This window comes from Mauremys reevesii, linkage group 7 (genome assembly GCF_016161935.1).
Source record: "Mauremys reevesii isolate NIE-2019 linkage group 7, ASM1616193v1, whole genome shotgun sequence".
NCBI classification, from domain to species: domain Eukaryota; kingdom Metazoa; phylum Chordata; order Testudines; family Geoemydidae; genus Mauremys; species Mauremys reevesii.
Window position 1 is genome coordinate 8,763,544 of NC_052629.1, and position 23,831 is coordinate 8,787,374.

The following is a 23,831-nucleotide window of genomic DNA, read 5'->3' on the forward strand; positions in this document are numbered from 1 at the left end:
CTCTGCCTGCTAAGGAATGAATTCTGCTCCCATTAGAATTAATGTGAGTGGTAGGTGTAAATCTGATGGCATAATTTGGCTCTTAGATGCATGGATGCCACAGTGATTGGGCTTGATATAAGAACTCAAGTACATTGTATGCAAAATTGCTTGCTGAAAATAGTCTGGGTTCTTTCTGCACTGATAATGCCAAATGACCACCTCTTTAGCAGCCAGCCTAGACTTGTTTTTAGACAGTGGATCAATCAATGTATTCCTAAGAGTGGTGTAAAATTCACATTTCAGTGGCTAGAGAACTAGATCCTCCATTTGGCCCATCCCACCAGGGACATGATCTCAGGACTTTTGATGTGTCATTCCATCTACCTAAAAAGATAGCTGATCCCATCTGTGCCATGCAGAGCCACCCAGACCTGTCTGGAATATCCAGCAGCTAATCCATCCATGGAAAAGATGTACCTCTCCCCTGCTGGTGCATAACAGCATGAGGCTTCAGTTGTGCTTTCCCTTTAAGGATGGAAAGAGGCACGTTGTTGTTTATTATCTATATTTCAGTAGTGCCTAGCAACTCCAATCAAGGATCAGAGCCCAAAGGTGCTAGGCACGGAGGACCAGTAATAAAGATAACAGTACCTGAGTCTAGCGAAAATACCGTCTAGGTGTCAGGACAAAAGTGAGACAAATGGGGGTGGGGAATTAAGTAAATGAGGTAGCCATAAAAAGAATTTATCATAAAAGAAGAAGTCAGTTTGCCACATGCTTTACCTGTGCCAGACAGGAGTGGGTTTGGGGGCATCACAACAGAGGTAAGTTTCAAGGAGAGATTTAAAACATACTGAGGTTGCAGCTTTACCGATACTGCTGGGGAGTTTCCCCCATGTGCAGGAGTGTTAGAGGGAGAAGTGGACAGGTGAGCAATTGAAGCTGCCCTCTGTCAGAGTGAAGGCAGAGCTTGGTATCTCAATAAGCTAGTACATATAGGTTGGGTAGGGCTAAATGCAGGCCTTGAAAGCATAACCAATGAGGGAACACACAGTGTGGAGTGAGGTGGTCAGTACAAAGAGCAGGGAAACTGAACGTACCAACAGCCTTTTGAATGGACCTGAGGGGAACAAAGTGGCTGGTTACAAGGCTAAATAAGAGATTGCAGTAGTTAAGGGGAACAGGACAAAGGCCTGAACAAGAGCCTTGGCAGTCCATATAGACAAGGCTAACGCTGAGAAATGTTACACAGATTGAAGGGGCAAGACTTGGATGTGGGCTGGACGTGTGGGTAAAGGGCCATGTCCAAGATGGCACCTGAGTAACTGGGAGGATGGTAGTGAGGGAGGGATGGAGAAGGAAAGGCCTAGGGGGATGGGGATCAAAATCTCAGTTTTTGTCCCTGATGAACTTAAGTTTCCAGCTGGCCATTCCCACAGACGTCAGCTGTATCACGGTTTAAGACCACACAATTTCAGAGTTAACATGACAACCAACATTTGTGGGCTCCACTTCTGGTTTTTGGAGACAACCCCTGGTAAGTTTTGAACTGCACATAAATCACTCAAACCAAGAACAACTTAAGGTTTCACGTACAACTACGATGGGATGAAAATGAAAGTAATATAGCCCAGCATCAAATTCATCTGTGCCACAAATCGTATTGGATGGTTGAACGTGTCAGTATGAGGAGGGGGGTACTTTGAAAGTATTTCTTAGGGGCAATTAAACAGAGGAAAGACTAATTACTCTTGCAGGACAACTCAATTCATTGGACTGTAGGTATGCTACAAACCACTCAGAGTTTCATGTCAATCACCTGCCTCGGGCTAGTAGACTCGGCCAGATGCCAGGACTACTCACCCAAGTGAGGACTAATCTCATGAGTAAGGGCTGCAGGAACAGACCCCATCAACTTTACAAGCAAAAAATCCAAAAGGCCCAGGGGTTTAGGTGAAAAAGACCTGTCCATTCACCTCTAGGGCTGCAGTTCAAGTTCACCCAGCATTGAGATTCTAATCATTTGCATTACATTAACACTCTCCATAGTGTGCATTGTCACAATTTGGAGTACGAGGGTGATCTTTCTCTGCTCTTCAAAATGCCCAGGAATGAGTCATGATGGAGAATAAATTACCTGTCACTCCCTGAAAAGACGTTTCCTCCAGACAATGGGCTGAGGTCAGTGTTGTGGCAGAGTGGAGGAAAGCTGATGGAGGGGCGGGGGGCGAGGAGGCAAACTTAATTTTCCAGGACTTTATGTGCTTGTAAGTTATTTTTGAAAGCACTGACATTCCTATGGTGAGAAAAGAATGTAAATCATATGCGCTAGAGTGAAATGCTTTTGTGCAAGTTGAAGATCGTCTCGTGACATAGGACCAGATCTGGTGTAAAGTTGCTGCCACATCCTTGCAGTCAATGGAGTTGTGCCCACTTCTGCCTGGGCTGCATTTGCCCCAGAAAGAAAAGAAAATGAAAGAACTCCTATATCATTTTGAATGAGTCATTGGCAACTATACCTGATCTAAAGACTTCATTGAGTTTTGGATCAGGCCCTCAAAACCCATTATTGCATGAAGTTCTAAAAATCACCCAAATTCCGTTTAATTTCTTTAAAAAAAAATTTTTTTTTTCTTTTTTCCATTGGAATCAGAAAAGAGCTTGCAAAAGAAGTTCCTGATGTCACCAAGTATCCAAGGTGAGGAGACTGTTATTCGCTTTACCCAGAAATGCCTATGAGTGACATTTTGAGCATTAAAGAAAAGAGAAAATAGCATTGATGTGAGCTTGTAGGGTCCTAAAAAATAAGGATACAAGAAACTACAAAGGAAAACCACGGCGTGCCAATAAAATAAAGTTTCAGGAGTATCAGGTAACGGAACAGTTGTTTTGTCATCTATAGATGAAATTCATTGCTGTGCAGAGGGCTTATACACCACTTAAGTACCACTTAAATCATATTTTGAGGGCTTAAGCAGGATTGAATTGGCCTGTATTGGCCCGCTGTACAGTATTACTCAAATCTTGTCTACACTGTGAATTTCAGCCACTGATGTAACTTCATGAGGGAAACCCCCAAGTGTCAACAAGGAAAGCTGTGATTGGTCCTCGTGAATTTATTCCTGCCTGCTACCAAGATAAATTCCACCAGTGCAAATCCTGCCATCCCTTGCTGACACTTGGGTATTGGCACAAGTGGAAATGAGCCACATTAGTGGGTGGCAATCGATTGTTGGATTTGGGGCAGAGTTCCACTGTAGTTAAGGCTTAAGGGGGGGGTGGGGGTGGGGGTGTGGGTGTGTGTGTGTCACTGAGCAACTTTTAATAGCAAATTTCCAAAGGGACCTTTAAAATCCCACTTGCTAACTCTTCTGCCAAGTGGCTGCCTGTGCAAAATGTAAAAAGAATGAGGAGTCCTTGTGGCATCTTAAAGGCTAACAAATTTATTTAAGCATGAGATTTCGTGGGCTATAACCCACTTCATTGGATGCATGCAGTATTCCTACAGTATTTTCCACTGCATGCATCCGATGAAGTGGGTTTTAGCCCACAAAAGCTTATGCTTAAATAAATTTGTTAGTCTCTAAGGTGCCACAAGGACTCCTGGTTTTGCTGATACAGACTAACACGGCTACCCCTCTGAAACCTGTGCAAAATGTGTGGGTTCAGCTTTAGAGGCTGAGTTGGAAATGTATCCCTAAAGGTTTTGGAAGAAATTGAATGAATACCTTTTAGAAGAAAAGTACATGATGATAGTGCTGCTCTTTTATGTGTTTCCCTGGTTAGAGGTGGAAAATATTTGGGTTTTATCTGTGCTTTTTTGAAAAAAGAGAAAACAGCATTGATGTAAACTTGTAAAAATATTCTCTCTATACCTCTTATTAACTCTAAATAAATCACCTATTTACTGTTTGTTCCTACTTTATGTTCAGCAGCCTTTCCAGATTAACAAGGGAAATAAGAATATCATTAATAATATCATTTTCCCATAAGTAAACCACTACTGCTGTGGTAGCGTTAGTAGAATAGACTGTGTCACCAAGATGTAATGTGGGCTGGGCTGCACAGGGTTAAAGGGCCAGCATGGTCCTGAGTATCTTGGAAATTCCCACTCTCTTTGTGCACCACCATGACTCAAGACATCAGTCGTGGCACTGCTGATAATAATAGTCTCTAGGGGCCCATGGACAGGGTGCCCTCAGTGGACGGCCCTTGACTCTGGAATTCATTTCTTCCACTGGTCTGTCAGAGCCCAAGTCTGTTGTCATTTAGGGCACAGTGTAAGTTTCATCTGCTCCTGGTCCCATTATAATCAATAAGCGTTTTGCCATCGACTTCAGTAGAGCCATGATTTGGCCCTCAATGTCTTGTGGGAAGGGGGTGTGAGATTATTTAGACCCCAATCCAGCAATCCGCTCTGTGCCTGTGTGGACCTGCACTGAGATCAAATGGGACTTCATGTGGGCACAGGGGTCTGCTTAACATGCAGCAACAGGCAGGTTAAGGGCCATAGTCTGGCAGTTCTATGAGCCAGAGTGTCATGTGTCATCCATGTTCAGTACAGTGGTAAGCACAATTGGATTTCAGCAAAAGATGAGGCTAACAATGAAGGATGTGGGATGGAGACTGAGACCCAGAATCTCAAAGATATTGAGAGGCTTAGCTGCGATGAAATCAATGGGAGCTGAGGATCCAGGCCTGAGTTCATTTAGTGTGACATTGCCAATGAACACTGTGTCTAGACAGTAAATTTTTGTATACATGCTCAGAACCTCTTGTTAGAAACAGAAAAATAAAATAAAGACATCGATCAATTTGGAAATGGAAAGGCAGAAGCTACAGTGTAACCAAGTCCCAGAAAAGAAATGCTTATCCTGGCTATTGTTCTTAGCAAATAATAACAATGCTTTCAACCTGCTGTAGAGTCAGCTAAGGTCACTCTCCCCCTACTTTCCGTGTTGAAGTGGTATGGGCCATATATGCAGGGTCTCCTACATGCACAGATCAGTTCTTTGGGGTAGGGACCATCTTTTTGCTCTGTGTTTGTACTGTGCCTAGCACAGTGGGGTCCTGGTGCATGACTAGATGTGCTTGCAATACAAATAATAATAATGGGAGCATGATCAGGCCATGCACTTAAAGGTCAAGTGAATTTCTGATCCCTTTAGGAGTCACTATACTTCTGTCACAGATTGATGTTGGTAAATCATCAGAGTGAAGTTTATTTCAAAATAATAGTAGCAGTAATAATACTCTATCACCACATGAATACTAATGTATAGAAAAACATGGAAATAGATGTCACAGCAACCCAAACCAATTCTTTTTTTCATCTTAATATTATCACTATTCCATGGAGTGAAATGTCTGCCATTGACAGATGGTCAGTATAATCATCACTAGAAAAACAGGTCCATCCTTCAAAAAGGGCAGCAACAGACTTTTAAAGGCAGGTGAAATTTTTAAAAAGGATTAGAATGGGATTATCCCTGTGAGAGAGAGAACAGGTGCATCAAAGATCCTCTGCTGACAGAAAATCCACAGTCATTTTTAATTACATACTTTAAAATATTCCCTTCAAAGTCTGCGATTTGTGTTTCAGACCAGCAATTTACACCCAAGATGGCATCAGTGAGGATCAGGAAGTTAGAATGGCTGCCAGAAAAACAAGTGAATATTCCTAAGTGGAATACTTTGCATGCTTGCTTTCATTCTTTGAATGAAAAATACTACAAAGGTCTGGAAGCTAAGAGTGGGGAGAGCTTTCCACTATTCCAACTAGAAAACAGGCTCAAGTGTAGCCCCCGCCTTCTATTTTTTTTACAGAGCTCAGACACCAGCGCTGCTGCCTGGCCCTCCGTGAAGAAATTATTTTAAAAAATACAAATGTTTGTTCTGAATGTTCGTGCCCAGTGAACAAACACCACCACATCTATCACTGCTATTGCACTGAATAGAGCTTTATGCATGCATTTGTTGAACTGGATTAAAAACATCTGTGGTACAACTACAGATGTTGGGAAAGATCCTCAGGTGGAGTTAGGTCAGTTTACCCCAGCCACTGACCTGGCCCAATATTTTTGCTCAAATTGATGGCTTTGTTTTCATTTGCTATGCATGATTATGCAGTAGGATATGAAAAAACAAAACCACAGAACAGTAAAGCATGCCATTCAAAATCAATATAGGCACACAATAATCCTTGGGTTTCTAGATCTCGTGGTGTCTGCTAGATTTGCACTTAAGAACATATTGTCCTGTACTATTAAACTTTCTAAACTGGCTAGAGTTATAACAAAGACACTTTATGTTGTTGTTTTATTTATTGTGACTCTCCCCTGGAAACTTACCACTTACGTGATATGTTCCAAAAATATTGAGCTTGGTTCCCTTTCCACTTACACTGCTGTAAATTGGGTGCAACCAATTTTAATTGATGTGCAGAGGAGTAAAACTGACCTTGCTGAGAGGAGAGACAGGCCCTCTGATCTTAATCTCTGATCTTCAGTTATATAGGAGCACGCTCCCCTCTGTAGCACAATACGGAGGGAAACAGATGGGCACAAGTTGTTGCTCAAAGGGACCCGGAATCTCCAGCACAGATAAGTAATGGCGAAGCAATATGCTCTCTGAACAGGATATGTTCCAGTTAGGCAGCAGAGCAAATGCTCTGTCAACACAGTATTGCCAGCTCTCACGATCTTATTGTGGGTCTCACAATATTGGGTGTTTTTCTGAGCATCCCAGCTGCTGGAGTCAAGGGAATGCATGCAAATCTCAGCTTTCATTTTAGAAAGAAGGAAGTTTCTAGCCTCCATTGCTGTGGAGAAAGACTTGAAAACAGGGTCCTGGTGAGAGCTCAGAAACTAAAAGGCAAATAAAAGGAGCCCAACATTTATTATTTTTTAAAATGTCATGATTTTAAAGCCAATCTTGTGATTGTGGGGGCCTGACTCATGATTTTTAAACACATGATGTTAGCAGTGCTGTAACACTTCGTGCCTTAACAATTGTTTGCATCTGTGTTGTGGTTATAGTGTTTATGTCTTCAAACAACAGTATCTTTTCCCCCAACTTGTATCTTTCTGCTTTCTTGCACAGTGCCCCCATGCCTGTAACACACTCCTGATGTCCGTGTGCTACATGCCTACTCCTTTCTCCTCCAGATCATTCTCCCCACATGCTCTTTCTGTTGAGTCTTCCCATGATTACTCCAATGGTACAAACATATATGCATTTTTTTATGCTTCAGTCCCTCTATGTCAGAGTGCCCCAGAATCTTTACCATTCAGCCCCATTTTTATCAAAGCAGATGGGCTCAGGCCTAATTTCCCCATGCCCTGGGCACACAGTTTTCCTATGGGTCAGCTGTTAATGAAGCACTAGACAGCTAAGGTATATGCAGCTGTAGCAGACTTACCCACACAGGTCCCAAGAGGCTGGATAAGTTTGTCTCTATGCTGAGTTTAGCCAGGTGTGGAGGGACTGAGCCAAACTGGAGCTGGAGGGTGACCAAGGAATCCTTCCCCCAGGGGAGCAGTGTTCCACTGGCGGGTACAGGCTGGGGAGGGTAGCTGAATGGGGGTACAAAGTAACAGGCTTTTAAGGGGGGGTCCCTCATCCCCAGCCCATCCCACTATTTGGTCCCCCCCCTCCAGTCTGATCCCCTTGACGACCCCAACCCCCATCAGCCCATCCCCACCACTGGGTTTTCTCTGCCTGGTGGCCAACCCCTGCATTCATGCCCCCTGTTGGCAAGGCCCCAGGGTTACCCATTGGCACTGCCATCACCCACCCACAATACATGCTGGTCAGTATCAGCACCACAGCGATGCCTCCAACATCCAGGCAGAGTCCCTGCAGGGGAATCCCTGCTCACTCCCTGCACCCTGGCTGGGTATCAAGGAGAGACTGCAGGTGGAGCCAAGTCAGGTGCACAGGGGAGTCCAAAATCCTAAGAAGCCATTGGCATTTTCTTTTTTTCCAGGTGGTAAATACAAAGGACAGAGAAGAGTTATGGGTCCTTGCAGACACTGCCCACAGCGGAGAAAAACCTGCTCTATATAATGACCTGTGTCTGATCTGTTGTCTTTGGTTTGTCTCTTAGATGATAAACTTCTTGGGGCAAGGACCAGGTGTATATAATGCTGATGATAGTGTTGGTGCTCAGTAGTTACTTTTAATAAATACAGCCTTAAATCTTCAAGAGTGACTAGTGATTTTGGGCACTTCCATTTTTGTGTGCCCTGCTTCAGATACCTTAAAAGGGTTCTACTTTCAAAAAGTGCTGAGCATCCACCATCTGATAGTCGGAGCCCTTCAAGGTGTCTCCAGTTGGGTTCCCAAACACTGAGGCACCCATAGTCCCCTACTTGTTGTTGAAAAAATATGCCTCACAATCCAAGTTTCTTGAGGGACATCTGGACCCTTTGCATAATCTGAAATTTGCATGAACAAAATGCGTTTTCTCTAGGAACTTGGGGATGAACTTTTTGGGGGATAATTGGAGTTTGGATCATTTTGTTTTCCCTGTCATAACTTCCATGAATCACAGCAAAAATTGGACTGTGGTCAGATGAGATGTAGGAGAGCCAGGGTCACAATTATTATGGTTCTTTCTTCACACCTGTGGATGTTACATTGGGAAAAGCAGTGTAAATTAATGATCCCTGAGTCAGCACTGATTCACCCAACATGCCTTTAAAATCCCAGTGGAGGGGGAAGCTCAGGTGAATGCAGAGAACCAACAGCTGTGATGAAGGTGGGAGTGGGCTTGTGATCTGCTGTAAAAGGTCTGAGGCTTTCTGCTGTGGATCTTCACAAATGTTCTTGCCTTCTACGGAGAGAGGGCCCAAGATTTATAAGTTCTATGATTTCAAATGAATAGAATATTTTCCTGGTAGGTACTTTTCCTTTGCTGTGTTCCCTTTAATCCTCCTTCAGTGATGGAAAACTCATTTACTGAGTTTGAACAACTATAGTAAAATTCCTTAATATGAAGTTGTCTTCAGATTTACTAGTGTGTTGTATTCTTCTGTGTGCTGCTGAGTCTTAGGCTGATGTTGATAGTGCTGGATCCGAATGGCAATAGTCTGATTCCCTCTTACTATTCAATTCATGCTGTGGTTGGAAAGCAATAGTCTCTGTGACTGATGTATTAATGTGACTGTTTTTCAGGGCATGTTTGTAAAACAGGGACTGGGTCTTATCTCAGTCAGTGCAGCTAATAAAAACTACATTTTAAAAACCCTTGGCATGTTCAAGTGGGTTTAATGACACCTCAAATGCAAATTCACCTCTCATGTCTCGGTGGATGACTCACATCTACCTCTCCATTCTGGACCAGTCTCCATCTGTCCAAATTAAAATCTCAGCCTGTCTCTCTGACAACTCCTTGTGGGTGTCCAACTGCCAGCTCAAGCTAACCATGGCTAAAACAGAGCTCTTAATTTTTCTACCCTAGCCCTGCCTGCTCCCTCTTCTCAGTCACTATGGACAATACCACCATCTTCCCTGTTCCTCTAGCTCATAACCGCGGGTGTCATCTTTGACTCAAACCTCTCTCTAGATCCTCACATGCAAACTGGGTCTAAATCTTATGGATTCTTCCTGCATAACATGAATGATAATTGGGAGTAATTTAAGAGCATCCTACTAGATACTCCAAAAGCCCAAATCCCACAACTGGTTATAAGCTGATCTGGTTTAGAGGGGAAGTGAAGGCAGCTACAAAAAATTAAAAGAATATATAACAAAAGGAAGAAGGGAGAAGTTGATAGTCATGAACATAAATCTGATGTTGCAGGAAATTGATAAGGGAAGCAAAGGAACACACGAAGAAATCTATGGCTAGCAGAGCTAAGGACAATAAAAGGGAGTTTTTAAAATATATTAGGAACAAAAAGAATCCTAACAATGGTATTGGTCCACTACTAGATGGAAATGGTAGAATTATTAATAATAATGCGGAAAATGCAAAAGTGTTCAATAAATATTTCTGTTCTGCACTTGGGGGAAAACATTATGTAGTCTCATCTAATGGTAATACATGTTAAACAGAAGGTACTAAAGTTAGACATGTTTAAATCAGAGGTCCAGATAACTTGCATCCAAGAGTTTTTGAAGAGTTGGCTGAAGAGCTTGGTAGACCACTAATCTTGATTTTCAATACATCTTGGAGCACTGGGGAAGTTCCAAAAGACTGGGTGAAAGGTAATGTTGTGCCAATTTTTAAAAAGGATAAACAGGATGACTCTCCTAATTAGAGATCTGTCAGCCTGACATTGATCTCAGGGAAGATAATGGAGCAGCTAATAAGGGACTTGATTAGTAAAGAATTAAAGGAGGGTAATTGGTGCATCATTGTTTCCTTGTGGTCCCCTGCCTGTCTGTATCCACCTTTTGTCTTATACTTAGTCTCTGCCCTAAGGAACTCCCAATCTATCTTTTTGTTCTGTGTTTGTACAGCATCCTGCACAATGGGACCCGGGTCTATGACTGGGGTTCCTGGGGCTACCACAATACAAATAATAAAATAGGGTAAATATTATGCATAAATTTATAGAAATGAGATTGGAGAGACACATTAGATCACAGATCTAGTGTCTACTGCCATTGCGCAACCTTTATTGTATATACTAGTCTCCAGTGCTTTGTCCACTTGTGTATGGCCCTTCAATGACACTGTAGTGTTCTGCATAGCCATTACTATGTAGTAATAGCAAATCTTTTAAAAACTAACTCCCTTAGTCTCTCAGCAAGGTACTTAAACATATGCCTAACTTTAAGCACATTACTTCAATGGAACTTCTGGCATGTGTAAAGTTAGGCATGTTCCTAAGTACCTTGCCTAATCAGCCTGAATTATCAGGGGGCAGGTTTCAGTTAACTGGATAGCTCTACAGCTGTCAGTAGTGTCACTGGGTGCATAAGTGTTTGAATGATTGTGTCTTGAGAGGGGTTGAGTCTGATCTTGGCTGCTGAGCACCTAAAAAGCAGGCCTTAAATTGGACACCCAAAAATGGAGGCACCCAAGATCACTAATCGCTTTGCAAATGTAGGCCAAGCTGTTTTAGTGTGCTTCTGTACAACCCTTTTCCCCCCACTTAACAAGTGTGGTCTCAGTTTAGTCTCTAGGTGATGTTTGTCTGTAAAACCCAACATAAAACTATGAGAATAAAAGTAGCATCTAATCAGTGGAGCCCAAATCTGGAACAGCAGGTGTGTTACTGCCCAGAACTAAGCTGTGTTAGCAGAGGTATCAATGAAAGAAAGAAGGGAGGTGCCACTTGCACACTGCCTATCTGTTCTATACTTCAGTCAGTTTCGCAAACAATTTTTTCAGGTTGCTTCAAGATTAAAAATAGTACAATGGAGAGGGCACATATGGAAACATTGAAAGCTAAGAATCCTTTTGCTTACAAAGCACACCCTAACATGCTTCTCCCACTATTCTAACATTCTTCTCACTATAAATTATTATAACATGCTTCTCACACTATATAAATCATTATTAATCTTTAGTTTTATTGTGATAGCACAAAGAAGCCACTGATGGATTGGAGCTGTATTGTGCTAGCCACCATACAAACACCATTCGAGTGCGGGCAGCTCTGGGATGGAAAATACACAGTTGGTATGTAGTACAGTAACAGGATACTGGAGGTGCCAGCTGAGACCAGAGTACCAGTGTGCTGAACACTGTATAAAGACATAGTAAGAGTCAGTCCCTGCTCCAAAAGCCAAGACAAAGGCGGTAACCTTAGTATCCATACAAAGAGCAGAAGCAACTGGGAGGGTCTGGTTTTTGTAGGTTTCATCAGAATGTATAAAGTGCTGTATATAGCTGGCCCAGTGGGGAAAATATTTCTTCTCTTTATTATAACTGTATGAGATGGTAGCTGAAAACCTCAGGGGTTTATATAGTGAAACGTTATCAATTGGCAGAACAAACAACTTTGCAGTTGAAAAGTGAAGCCAGAATATGTAGGACTGAGAAAAAGGATGAGGCAGCAGTTTTAGTCTTCCATAGTCAAACTACAAGATATTCTAAATTCACCCCATCCCAACATCTCCCACCCCCCTCAAAAAATAGCTGTTTTGATTGGAAGCAGGATTAACATTGTGTAGTCTAACCTGAATTTACAGGGCCTGATGATGTACTTACTATCTGCCCAGGCAAAATGTCCATGAACTTAAATGGCGAGTGAAGAGCAGTTTAAATTAAAATAAAACCAAGTCACCCTTTCCATTCCCCTTTATTGTTTAGAACTCAACTAGCACTAGGACCACAGCGGAATCTCAAAGTCAGGAGGTTCCTTGATTCATTCAATCTCTCTCTCTCTCTCTCTCTCTCTCTCTCGCACACACACAAACTGCAACAAGGGCAGAGGAACAAGAGAAGTCGAGGAAAGAGCTTTAAATCTTAAAGTTTGAATTTCCAAAAGCAATGGGGAAACGTGGCCGGCCGAGGAAAGAACTGAAATGCGAGGGTGATGTTTTGGATCCTTCTTTAGGTCAGCAGCAAGAAATGCTAGCAGTAGATATGTCCAGGTGCCCATTCAGTGACATTTTCAGCAGTAGTGGGGACTCCATGGAAAAGATCAACACTTTCCTGCAGAATGTGCAGATCTTGCTAGAAGCAGCCAGCTACTTGGAGAAAATCGAGAAGGAGAATAAAAGTAAGTTTTGGTTTGGTTCCCTCCCCCCTTCTGTTTTTCCTTAAAGAGGAAAAAGGCAGGAATGTTTGATGACAACAGAAAATGCGTATGAAGATGTAACAAAGAGAGAGAGCTACTTGGGCTCTGATTGCCAGACGAGACTAAACTGTTAGTTTCATGACAACCACCAGACAGTGATATTCGGAGAGGGGCCGTGGGACCAACCATTTAAAAATGCACCGAGTTTCTTCATTTAAAATCATGTGCTTAGGCTAAAGTTGATTTGGTGGTTCGGTTTTTTTTAGTTGTTTTTTAAGAGACCCAAGAATAGTGGCCCACAATATTATGTGTATCTATATCGAGAGAAGCATGTTTTCATCCCAACCATAGTCCGATAAATACAAAGACAAGTGTAAAATGCATCAAAAATGGACTAAACTAGTCTTTGAACAGAGGGGTCCAGTTTGAAGCAAACTTTATGATCAAGCAGGGAGCCAAATTATAAACAGTTCGAGAGCTTAATTAAATATCTTGTGCATATTTCAACTCTCCCCTAAAGCTAAGCGAACGTTTTTATTTTCCTTTTCCAGATTTTTTTCAAAGCAGTCTGATCCGAATAACAAATTAATATGGGGGGGGGGGGAATAATTATATGTAGTAAGGGATTTCCACCGCTACCACCTTGGGTAGTACTCGTCAGCAAAAAATAAATAATCCAGAACGATTCACATGTTTGCAACGTCTCTGAGCACAACTAATAGACAATAACAGCAGGAAATAAATAGCCTGGCTGGTGTTTAATCTAGCCTCACAACACTGAAGGTCAGCGAAGGAAGAAAATAAATGATCAGATGCACCGTGTCAGCCTCCGCAATAAAAAAAAAAAAACCCTAATCCAAACCTTAGCTCCCTTCCGAATTAAGTTGTTGATCTGTATTTAAGGGGGGGAATTGTTTGGTTTGGGGAAATGTTCCTTAGATAAAGTGTCGTCGTCGTCGTCCCCCCCGAAAAATGATTTTTTCGTATTTCAATCGCAATTAAATCAGCCAAGCCTTTGTTGATCGCAGTCTCTTTTATAGTGGAGTGGGGGAAGTGTGTGTGTAAATAGAGGATTGTTTCCTAAAAGGATGGTGTAATAGGGCTTTTTAAGAAGAGGGGTATCAATGGAATCAATGGAAGCTTGATGCTGGAATCAATCAATGGAATCAATGTTAGCTAATGCCTTGGCATCAATGGAAGTAGTTCTTGGGGGGGAGGGGAAGTGCATACAAAAGCAGTTTCGTCTCCCAAAACAAGGGGTCATATATTGATCCAGGGCCGTTTCCCCAGTTTAGGGGAGTCACTAAACTGGGGAAGGATAGTGTAGTTAACTGAGGGGCACGTCCTTGTTTTCCTTTCTCTCTCCCCTACGCATGGGGACAGTCACGTAGGCAAGAAGCAAAACTAGCCAGGTTGCCAGCAGAAAAACGTGCGAGGTGGATGTCGCTATAAAGGACTTGGCTAGAGCGAGGTTAATCACTTTATTGGTCACCTCATTTCATTAGCGCAGGTGGTAGTGCAAGTAACTAGAATAACTGGATCAGACCTGCCTCCCAGTCTCTGAATCAGGGCAAATTGCATGCAGTTCTCTACAACACACATTAAATATCCACCCAGACACTTATTTTTGACCCTGTTTTAATTATTCCTCTTTCTTCATTTTGTTATGACTGTCAAAGCATAATGGGAGAGGCACAGACTGAAGAAGGATCGATACATTTGTGCAGCTAGGCTCCAGAAATATGGACTTGAGATACAATTGAAGCGACAGAATCCCCTCTGATGATATTCCTTCTCTGGTCTCTGTCTCTCTTTCTGGCATACCATGCAAAATATTGCTACAGCCGCTGTCTGCTGAGAGATCTGGTGCATCTCCTGAAGGGCTGTATGAATTATCTAGTATTATGCATTTGAAATATTAAAATGTTAAACTGCAGCCAGAAAATTCCACCTCCATCCCTAATACCTCTCTGGAGGGGGGAGAAGGTAGATCTCTGCAGATAAAGCCTGTATTAAAGAATTAAATGTATTCTGCATGCTATGGGGAAATGGCTTGCTTAACATCCTAATATGTGGCTTAAGTTTTCAAAAAATACTTTTTTATAAAAAGGAGCCATTCTTTTAAAAGGGGGCATTGTTGAATTAATAATTTTTAAAAATACACACAAAAATCCCCTCTGTATTTACAACTGCAATCAGTACCTATGATTTAAGAAAACCCAAAGCAACTACCCTTTGTGTCAATAATGCCTCAGATGATGAAAAGAGAGCAAATTGTTTTTTTCTGTGGTTGGTTCACTCTTTGCTCTGTTTGCTCAGGTTGGACATTAAATGAGGCTGGCCAGTTTCACTGCTTGCTCCTGATGCACTAGCCCGGTACAGCAAATGTTTGGGGTTGCAAGGCTCCCAGGGAAATGTTTTCATCTACACCGAAGTCTAGGGTCACTGAAACATATGTGTATATATTTTTTCTAAGCTGGAGGGTTTATTATTTTTTAAAAAGACATAAACATTGGGCCTCCACTACTTGACTGTGTCCTTTCTTGTCCTACTCCTTTCCCAAAGTTTATTTTGAGGCTACAATCCATCCTGCTGCTGCCGCCCCAGGTGTACTCTATCTCCCTGCCTGTATCACACAGCCTGCTCCCCTCATCAGTTGATCATAGGCTCCTCCTCCCAATAGGAGCCACATGGTTTCCACATGGAGACAAACTCCTCTCATCTGACTGGACATGACCGAAATTAGCAGGCGTGGTTCAGGCTAGCCTTTCTGCCAATGGGAAGCGCCTGTGTCCTCCCTGACGTCACGCGTTGCTGAGCCTGGTGTTTAGGGGGTGGCACTAGCAGCAGAGCAGGATACTTGCTGGAAGTATCGGAGCGTAACTATGTTAATCTGTATCCACAAAAACAAGGAGTCTGGTAGCACCTTAAAGCCTAACAGACTTATCTGGGCATAAGGTGCCACGGGACTCCTTGTAGTTTTTGCTGGGAGTTGTAGTCAGATGTCACAGTCGCTGCTTAAAGTGGTAGGCACAATCCTGGACATTATACTGCTAAGTTAAAGTTGGCTTTGTTGTCAGAAGGGAATGATGGGTGCCTGCCGAGGTGTATCCCAGCCCCATCTTGTTCTGTACAGCGCGTTGGGACCGTCATGATCTACTTGGGCCTTCATAATAGTACAAAACAGGCGACGAAATGCCTTTTGTGGTACAGCTGGCCTGCGTCCTTTTATGCTGCTTGTGCAACAAATCGTGTTTATACACCCTTTGTGTGTGTGCAAATGGTTCTTCCTCAAATGCACGCTGTTCTTGTACTTCCGTTGGATGCGTTTTAGGGGGAGGGGAGAGTGAACCAGTTACGATTTTTCGCAGAGAGAGAAAAATAGAGCACCCATCTGGTTGGAGTCTTTTTCCTCTCTCGTCAGATATGATCAGGAGAGCCATTTAGGGAGGGCAGAGGGAGGGGGCACCTGCCCCATCCTCCCCCTGAATTTCGTACCACATTTGGGTGAAGTTTGCAGGAGTGAAGATGCTGCCCCTCCCCTCCGCCCTCCTGCGCGCCGTCTGCAGCAGCTCTCCCCTCCCCCGCCGCCGCTGCTGGCTAAGCAGCTCTGACCAGGAGACTGCCTCCTGATCTGCTGTGTAGCGTTGGTGTCCCCCTCCCCGTACCCAGTCTCCGCTGGGGTGGGGAGACAGGGAGCCTATCTGTGCTGGTTGCTGCCTGAGGCTCATGAGTGGGTGTTGGAGGGGCTGCTATACTGAACAAGCCTTCAGACTCCTGAGAACTCAGCTTAAAGAGACAGTGCACTGACACACTCAGACACGTACACAATCTGCTTCACACATCCCTCCACTCTCTCTTTCACATATAGTCTCTCTGATACTCTATACACACACACACACACTGTTGTTACTTGGTACTATCTGTCAAAATGCACAATGCAATTTATTCTCTGTAACAGTATTCTTTCAAAGTTCGTTAAGGATTACAGTACTGTTATTTTTCTGACTGGTGTGTGCATTTCATAATTTTATTTCTATATTATGTTTAAATTTAATTCTTTGAATAGTCAGTTCTAAAATGCCTAACCTGTCCTGGATGGAGTAATTATTATTACTTTTATTACCATATTGTGCTTTGTTGTTCATTATTTAAAATGGTACAATCAAATAACAGTATCTTTCTAAAATGTAAATTGAGCTTGTAATCACCTTAGCAGTACCAGTTTAAAAAAAAAATAGCTAGTAAACACATAACTTTAGACACTGTGCAGGTGGTTGCTTATTTTCAAATTGTAGATGTAGTTATATCTGTAAAATAACTTAAAATTCATACAAAAATAAATGTGGTTCCAAGTCTGATACTAATAGTAATGATGGAATCAAATGTTAGTGAGTCACATGCATGATTGTGATTGGTAAACATACATGCCAAAATAATTAATAAATTTCCATTCTTAATAAAAGAGGAAAAAACCTTAGAATCACAGAATTATGTTAAAATTAAATAAATATGTTTTTAGTGGAATGAAAAACAGTTGATTAAAATAGAGTATATAATGGCAGTAATGGAGTGTGTCTGTTAGAGAAAGTAAGCAGATTTTATTTATTTCTACTAAAGCTAATATACAAAGTATCAAACTTAGGTTTCTGATATCTGTAGTAATGATCCAAAACTGGTATCTCAAGGCTTAGGAATATCTTGCTATATTATCTCCTGATTGTTCTAAATTTACATATGAATTTAAAATATGGCTTTAATTGGTGTTTATATATATTTTCCTTTCCTTATATAGGAATTAGATACAATGCTCCTGTCCGTTAATTTCTAAGTTGTTATCGGGAAAAAAACTACAGTTTTTGGGTGTCTAAGTAGCCCTTGGAATCATGGTTAAAGTTGCCCGCCTCCACTCGAGTGGTGCGCCTGGACATGATCATCATTTTAAGACTCAAAACTAAAGTTTTTCCCCTCTTTACAAAATCTGCTGTGCTTTCCGTTTGTTTTAATTTTGTGAAGCCATTACAATGCTTGTGAATGGAACTATACAAATGAATTACCGTATATCTTCGTTGAGAAGACTGCTCTTATTAGTGGTCACTGTCATTGAGCAGCTGCACATTTGCCATGCAGTTTTTAATATAGGATGCCATTGTTTAGTAGGCACAGTTTTATCCATATAAGCTGCAAAAGAAAATGATCATGTTTCAGAGAAGCTGCCTTTCTATCAAAGCCCCAGGGGGCATCAATTGAAAGCTGCAGCTTCTAAGTGCTAAAATATGGTTTTGCTAATAATAAATGAAAGAACAAAGTGCATATTCATATTTTAAATAGATAAAATCACTTCTTTCTTTACATGTCTCTACAAATGACAAAACATCTGGATATATAAACAATCTAGATATCAAATAGAAAAACCTACACAGTACCTTGCAAGAACAGTTTCCTTATGTAAAAAACCCTGACCATGACTATTATGCTGCTTTTTTAAAAATAACAACAAAAAAACCAGGATCTATCTTAAAGGGATACTGTCAACATTACATATTTTTTAAACAGAGATTTCCTTTCTCTTGTGGCTCATAAAACCTAGTGGTTTGGGTGTTTTTTGTTCCCCCCCCCTTTTTTTTTTTTTTGGTAATTCTTATCAATTTCCTTGTTTAGTTTCTGCATTTCACTCGGCTGGGAACATGAAAATGGACAGGTCAGTTTCCCTCTCTCAAGCACCAGCTTGACACAAAACTGGAGGACATAGGTTGGAGGAAATCTGATAGGGAATATTTATATCCAGACAAAAAACAAACACAAACCAACAACCAAAGGAAAAAAATCCTCTGTTTTCATTGAAATTTTCCATAATATTAATAATCATGAAAATATTTCTACCACTAGTAGTAGGTTTTGCAAAAACTTTCCATTTTTTATATTTAAAATATTTAAATTTCAGGCCTAAACTCCCTTTCAACAAATGGTTCATTATTGAAGAACTGCAACAACCTTGTGCTGTATTCTATTTGCAGTTCAAAATACGACTGTCATAATACAGCTGGATTGTGCAGTTAGTGTGTTGCTCTCAAACAAAGAAAAATGCTACCTGAATTAGGAGATGAACTCTCAGCATTACAGGCCCTAGTATACTAAAGAAGGGGTGTAGCAGGAAGAGATGTATCTAAAACTATATTCTCAGTCTTATTGGACAGGAATTTATGGTCTCAACTCATATTATTGCACCAAAATGATCCTATGCTCTTTAGCCTGCCAAAGCAGGAACTATTACTCTGTGCACCCTTTGCTGATCAGCTGACAAAGGCGTTGGTGATGTCTGCTCATGTATCTTCACAGCCTATACACACCAACCAGCAATAGCATAGGTGAAAAGTGCAGAAAGTGTGATGCTAATGATGGATATTGCAGCAAAACTCAAGGTAATGAACATTAACATATCTCCCCTTCCCTGCATTATGCTGATGTCACTGGACCTCTTCCACTCTTTTTGACCAAATTGTTATTTAATGGTTATATTATGCTAGCCTCTAAAGGACAACTAGGTCATAGCCCAATTGTGCTAGGTGCTGTACAAACATATAGAGTGACAGTCCCTGCCCCCAAAGAGCCCACCCACTAAAAGATTAGGCACAGCAGATGGTTGAGACAAACAAACAGACCAGAGTGAGTGAAGGAGATAGGATAACAAAAAATAATAGGAATTCTTAGCCAGTTGGGAGCAGTAATCACAACTCACCATCTACCTAGCTGTTATCAGGTGGCAGTTTTCTCTGTGTTATTGCAGAGGTGCATTTTGAGGGGTGCATGAAGGAGGGTAAGGTGGTGGCTTTATGGATTTTGCTGGGAATTTTTCTCATGTGGAAGGGGAGAAAGTGTGATGGTGCTTTGTGGGAGAGGTGGAGAGGCAGGTGATGGAGGCTGGCATCATGGGCAGAGTGAAGGGCAGGAGTTAACCTCACAATAAGATAACAGGGCAGATAAGAGAGGCACTACACTGTGAAGGGCTTTGAAAGTAATAAGACAAGGACAAGAAGTTTGCATCTGCAGTGGAAGAAGGGAAGCCAATGGAGGGAGTTTAATAGAGGGTAGCATGCTCAGAGCGCGAGCCAGGAAGATGACCTCAGCAGTAGCAAGATCAAGTTTGCCAGCTATTCTTCTCTGTCATCATCTTCTCTGCCTGACATACCAAGCTAATTGGTGCTTAACTAATCATTACATGGACTTAAAACACTGTCACAAACTTTCTTCACAGGGGATTAATAATTCAAGGGTATGGAGCCTTTCACCTGTAGGACAGGTTGGTCCTATGCTAGCAGTTCAGTGGCCTATGAGAAATGAGTTGATGGTTTCTCTGCAGTTCCTCCTAGACATGTTTATAATCCCAGACACCATCACCATGGTTGTGATTAATAGCCGAGGAGTCAAGGATCAAATGGGCCATGTGGAGACGGTACTGCCTGTTTATTCCCACTGATGATCTTTTCAGGTCAGAGATGAGGTGTCCATGGAGCAGTACTGAGATGTTGGCATCACCACTACCTGAGCTGCACATGTCCTGGGGCTAACCAGAGAGCTCCACGGTACAGCACCTGTCACCAGCATTAGAATCCCTTCCAGTAGTTAAATTCACTTTACCTTATCAGAGATCTTAACTCTCCACAAAACAATGTGCATGAGGCAGCCATATCAGAGTGTGCTACTGCTTCATTAGAAAGATCTGTTTATCCATTAAAACACTGTATTTGAACTAGTGAATATAATTGAGCTGTTGTTTTCCAACTGGGCTTCGGGAAATGAGTCACACTGCTGACTGGCTGTTTGGCATAGTTCTCACTATACCACCACCAAAAACTCAGGACCAACACATCTCGGTATGGGTTTCAAGATGACCTGTTCCTAGAAAAAAAACAGGAGTACTTGTGGCACCTTAAAGACTAACAAATACTCCTGTTTTTTTTGCGGATACAGACTAACACGGCTGCTACTCTGAAACCTGTTCCTAGAAAGTTAACCCTGGTTTGAAAGGGGCAGAAACCTTCTGTGAAAAATGCCAATGGCTATTTTCAGAAATCAAAGGTCTGCTGAGGGCAATCCTGTTGGCATATTGTAAACTCTGGAACTCTATGTTAAAGACAATGACAACTGGAAATAAATTGCAGCACCCAAAAGTGGCTGAAGGATTGAGGCAATAACTGCTCTGGATTGTGGAATAAAAAGACCGTTAGAAGGACATAGATCATTTTAATTCACTCTATGTTCAACAACATGGGCCCAGCTCTGCACTAGCATGTATACATGGGACTCCTCCTGGTGTCAATAGGAGTCGCACAAGCATGCAATGACCTCATTTGATGTAATGTCCACATATGTAATAGGTACAGAACACAGTATATACTATGCTTATTACACAAATGGCTACCTGTTGCCCAGCTCCTTTTCAAAGGCTTGAGTGCAAGTGAACACTTTTTTGGGACACTAACGTCCTTGTTTGGATGCCTAGCAGAGGTATTCATTCATGGGACAGTTGACTTTATCCTCTGGCAGAAAATAACTACAACTTACTATAAGCCTAGCTTTCAGTTGCTAGCTATGTTTACTGACCTTGCATGCTGGGAATGGCTAACGAGTAACCTTAGAATTGTCCCTAGCTATTGAACAGCAATTTAAGGTGGAGGAAAATTGATCCTTGAAGGTGAATCAACACCATCTTTTTAATGCAACTCCTCCCACTGGCTGTTACTCCTTTTATCATAAAGAGGTAATGATGCAAATACGTATTGCCAAGCTGTACTTAGCAAAGACAGAATTTTTAACTTCACTGTGTGCACAACTCCCACTGAATCAATGAGAGCTTTACATATGGATCAAGGGCAGTGAATGTGGTCTTAGAACTTAAAGCAATATAGTCAATGGAGTAGTACAGAGCTCTTCTTCCAGCCAGCTAGGAAGGAGTCTCCATTCATTCCTCCCAGATTTTGATCTGGCCACAGTGATTTATGCATTGGTCACCTCCAGGTTGGATTACAGTGCCTCGCTCTGCCTGGGCCTTGTAACAAAGTTCATGAGGAGGCTACAGCAAGAGAAATACAACAGGGCACTCAAAGGTAAAATCCTAAACCAAGAAGACCACTGCAAATTGATACTTCTCAATGTTAAAGCATTTTGAGAACCTCTAAAGAAATGCCTTATTTACTCATATTCAGAGAGGTTAGCTTCCTTGCATCTTACATTAGGCTTTCTCTTCTTGGATATAACATCCTTTTTTAAGCAAGATCCTGCTCTTACCTAGCTTTGCAGTTGGATCAATCAAGGCACAAGTCAATCAAGTGACTTGACCAAAGTCATGAGGTGAGTCATGGACTCATCTTGGAATAGAATAACCTGTGGAGGAGTGCAAGTCTGAAAGCAAAGCATCCTTCTCCAAACTACCTGAAAGTGGCAGCTGAAAAGCATATCTGGCTTTGGGGGTTTACTTACTGACCTGCTGTGAGATGTCTTATTGACACTTTGGCCTGGATCCTCAAAGGTATTTATGCTCCTAACTTCCACAGAAATCAACCTTTGAGGAGCTGAGCCTTTCTGCCTTTTCCAGTCAAGCTGTACAGAATTAGATTTCATGTTTAGGTCCAACAGCGTTGTTTTTTTACCTCTTTACAACTGCAGCCTGTTGGAGGGACAGAGTATCACAAGTAGTGTAACTCAGAGGAGACTCAATCCTCTTCTGAGAGGGAGTTCAAACAGATCTGGTGAAGGTGTTTGTGTCATGCCTTGCAAGAGAATGTTCAAGAGTGGAAACACAAACCATATTTTAAGGGCACCGTAAGTCCTTTCTTGAATGCACTGCAACAACTAGAGGGGTGCAGGTAGCAGGCTGTGCTTGGAAAGTCCTCCAGTCAGGTGAGAGAAATTCTGCCTCATGCAGTGTTCAAAGCTATCAATAAAAGAGTGGTGACTGTGTAGTTATGGTCCTCACTGGCATGCAGGAGAATTGGATGTTAGTCCTCCTGGCCTCTTCTTCCACAGGCTACCAAGAGCTGTAAGTGCTACAGAGCTAAGCCCCTCAAACATTTTGTGTTCAAGCCCTATTGATCACCGGTGACCCTTCTGGATTCTGTCCACTCCTCCTTGGTCACAAGGATGGTGGTTCTAATATAATGCTTCAAAGGCAGGATTAAAAATTGCAAAGGACTGGTAGGAGCTCCAAATATTACCCCTTTACTCCTGCAGAATATGTATTGTTAAAATACAGCGGAATAGTTGTATGTTAGCTATGGCAAATGAGAGATGTACATATATAATGTTGCCATTTCTGTGGTCTTTCTGGAGATTGCAATAACTATGGGGAGAGAAAGGGTTAATAAAATAAAAAAATATTCAGGGCAGGGATGGAACACCAGTTGATTTTAATAAAAAAATAATAGCCCATGTTTAAGATTTATTTCAGGTTTGCAAAGTACTGTATTTTCTAGGGCCTGGGGTCTAGTGGTTAGAGCCAGGGATCGGGTATCAAGCTTCATGAGTTTTATTCCTGATTCCATTACTGGCTGAGTGTGTGACCTTCAATAAATCATGTAACCCTTCTGTGCCTCAGTTTACCCATCTGTAAAACGGGGAGAAGAAAATCTAAAGCCATGGGATCTTTTGAAGCTTAATTAATTACTTATTGTAAAGCACTAAGAGAGTCCCTCATGGAAGGTGCTACATTAGGTCAAAGTATTAAGTATTATTACTATAAACTACATCTATTCTATTTGATTAAAATAGTAAAGCAGTGTTTCAGATGTAAATATTAACTGATTCCTGCACTGCAGATTTCTTCTTGGATTTAAATTGTTGCTAAGGAGGCGGGGAAAGGCCACCAGGGAGATGAACAAATCCATTATTAAGGCTGGAAATGGAGGGCTGCCGAAGTGCCATTTAATAAAATGTAAAAAAACCCTTTCTAAAGGGTGAAGCTGCAGAACACAATGAAAGTGAATCACAGCTGCCAGAGGAGATGCCAAGCAGCAAGCACTTATAACTAGAAAACTGTACTTATAGATCATCCTGAGCAACTAAATTAAATGATCTCACTGTCCCCTAAAATACCCTTTCCTCTTCCCCTCCCCAGCTTTGCATATGTATTGCTTGATTACATTTTAATTTGAC

At 41.8% G+C, this 23,831-nt stretch overlaps 2 protein-coding genes across 9 annotated transcripts in view; one reads left to right on the plus strand and one right to left on the minus strand.

The window, feature by feature from the left end:
- LOC120409435 overlaps positions 1-23,831 on the minus strand; it is a 64,553-nt gene that overhangs the window by 36,173 nt on the left and 4,549 nt on the right. For 4 of the 7 annotated variants that reach the window (XR_005601297.1, XR_005601298.1, XM_039547535.1 and 1 more), the window contains exons 3-4: positions 17,738-17,861; positions 7,403-7,556 (exon numbers count right to left, since the gene is read on the minus strand). Coding sequence is in view for 5 of the 7 variants with exons in the window: in XM_039547535.1 (XP_039403469.1) it covers positions 7,403-7,556; positions 17,738-17,861 (278 nt within the window). In the remaining 2 variants the exon portion in view is untranslated. Of the gene's footprint in view, positions 1-5,209; positions 5,472-6,441; positions 6,513-7,402; positions 7,557-17,737; positions 17,862-23,831 lie in introns of those variants that run through there. The other 3 variants (XM_039547532.1, XM_039547534.1, XM_039547533.1) reach the window with 2 other exon arrangements.
- MXI1 (MAX interactor 1, dimerization protein) overlaps positions 8,705-23,831 on the plus strand; it is an 82,948-nt gene continuing 67,821 nt past the window's right edge. The window contains exons 1-2 of one of the 2 annotated variants that reach the window (XM_039547529.1): positions 8,705-8,881; positions 12,498-12,662. In XM_039547529.1, coding sequence (XP_039403463.1) covers positions 12,512-12,662 — 151 coding nt within the window. In that variant the 5' untranslated portion in view covers positions 8,705-8,881; positions 12,498-12,511. Of the gene's footprint in view, positions 8,882-12,379; positions 12,663-23,831 lie in introns of those variants that run through there. The other variant, XM_039547528.1, reaches the window with a different exon arrangement.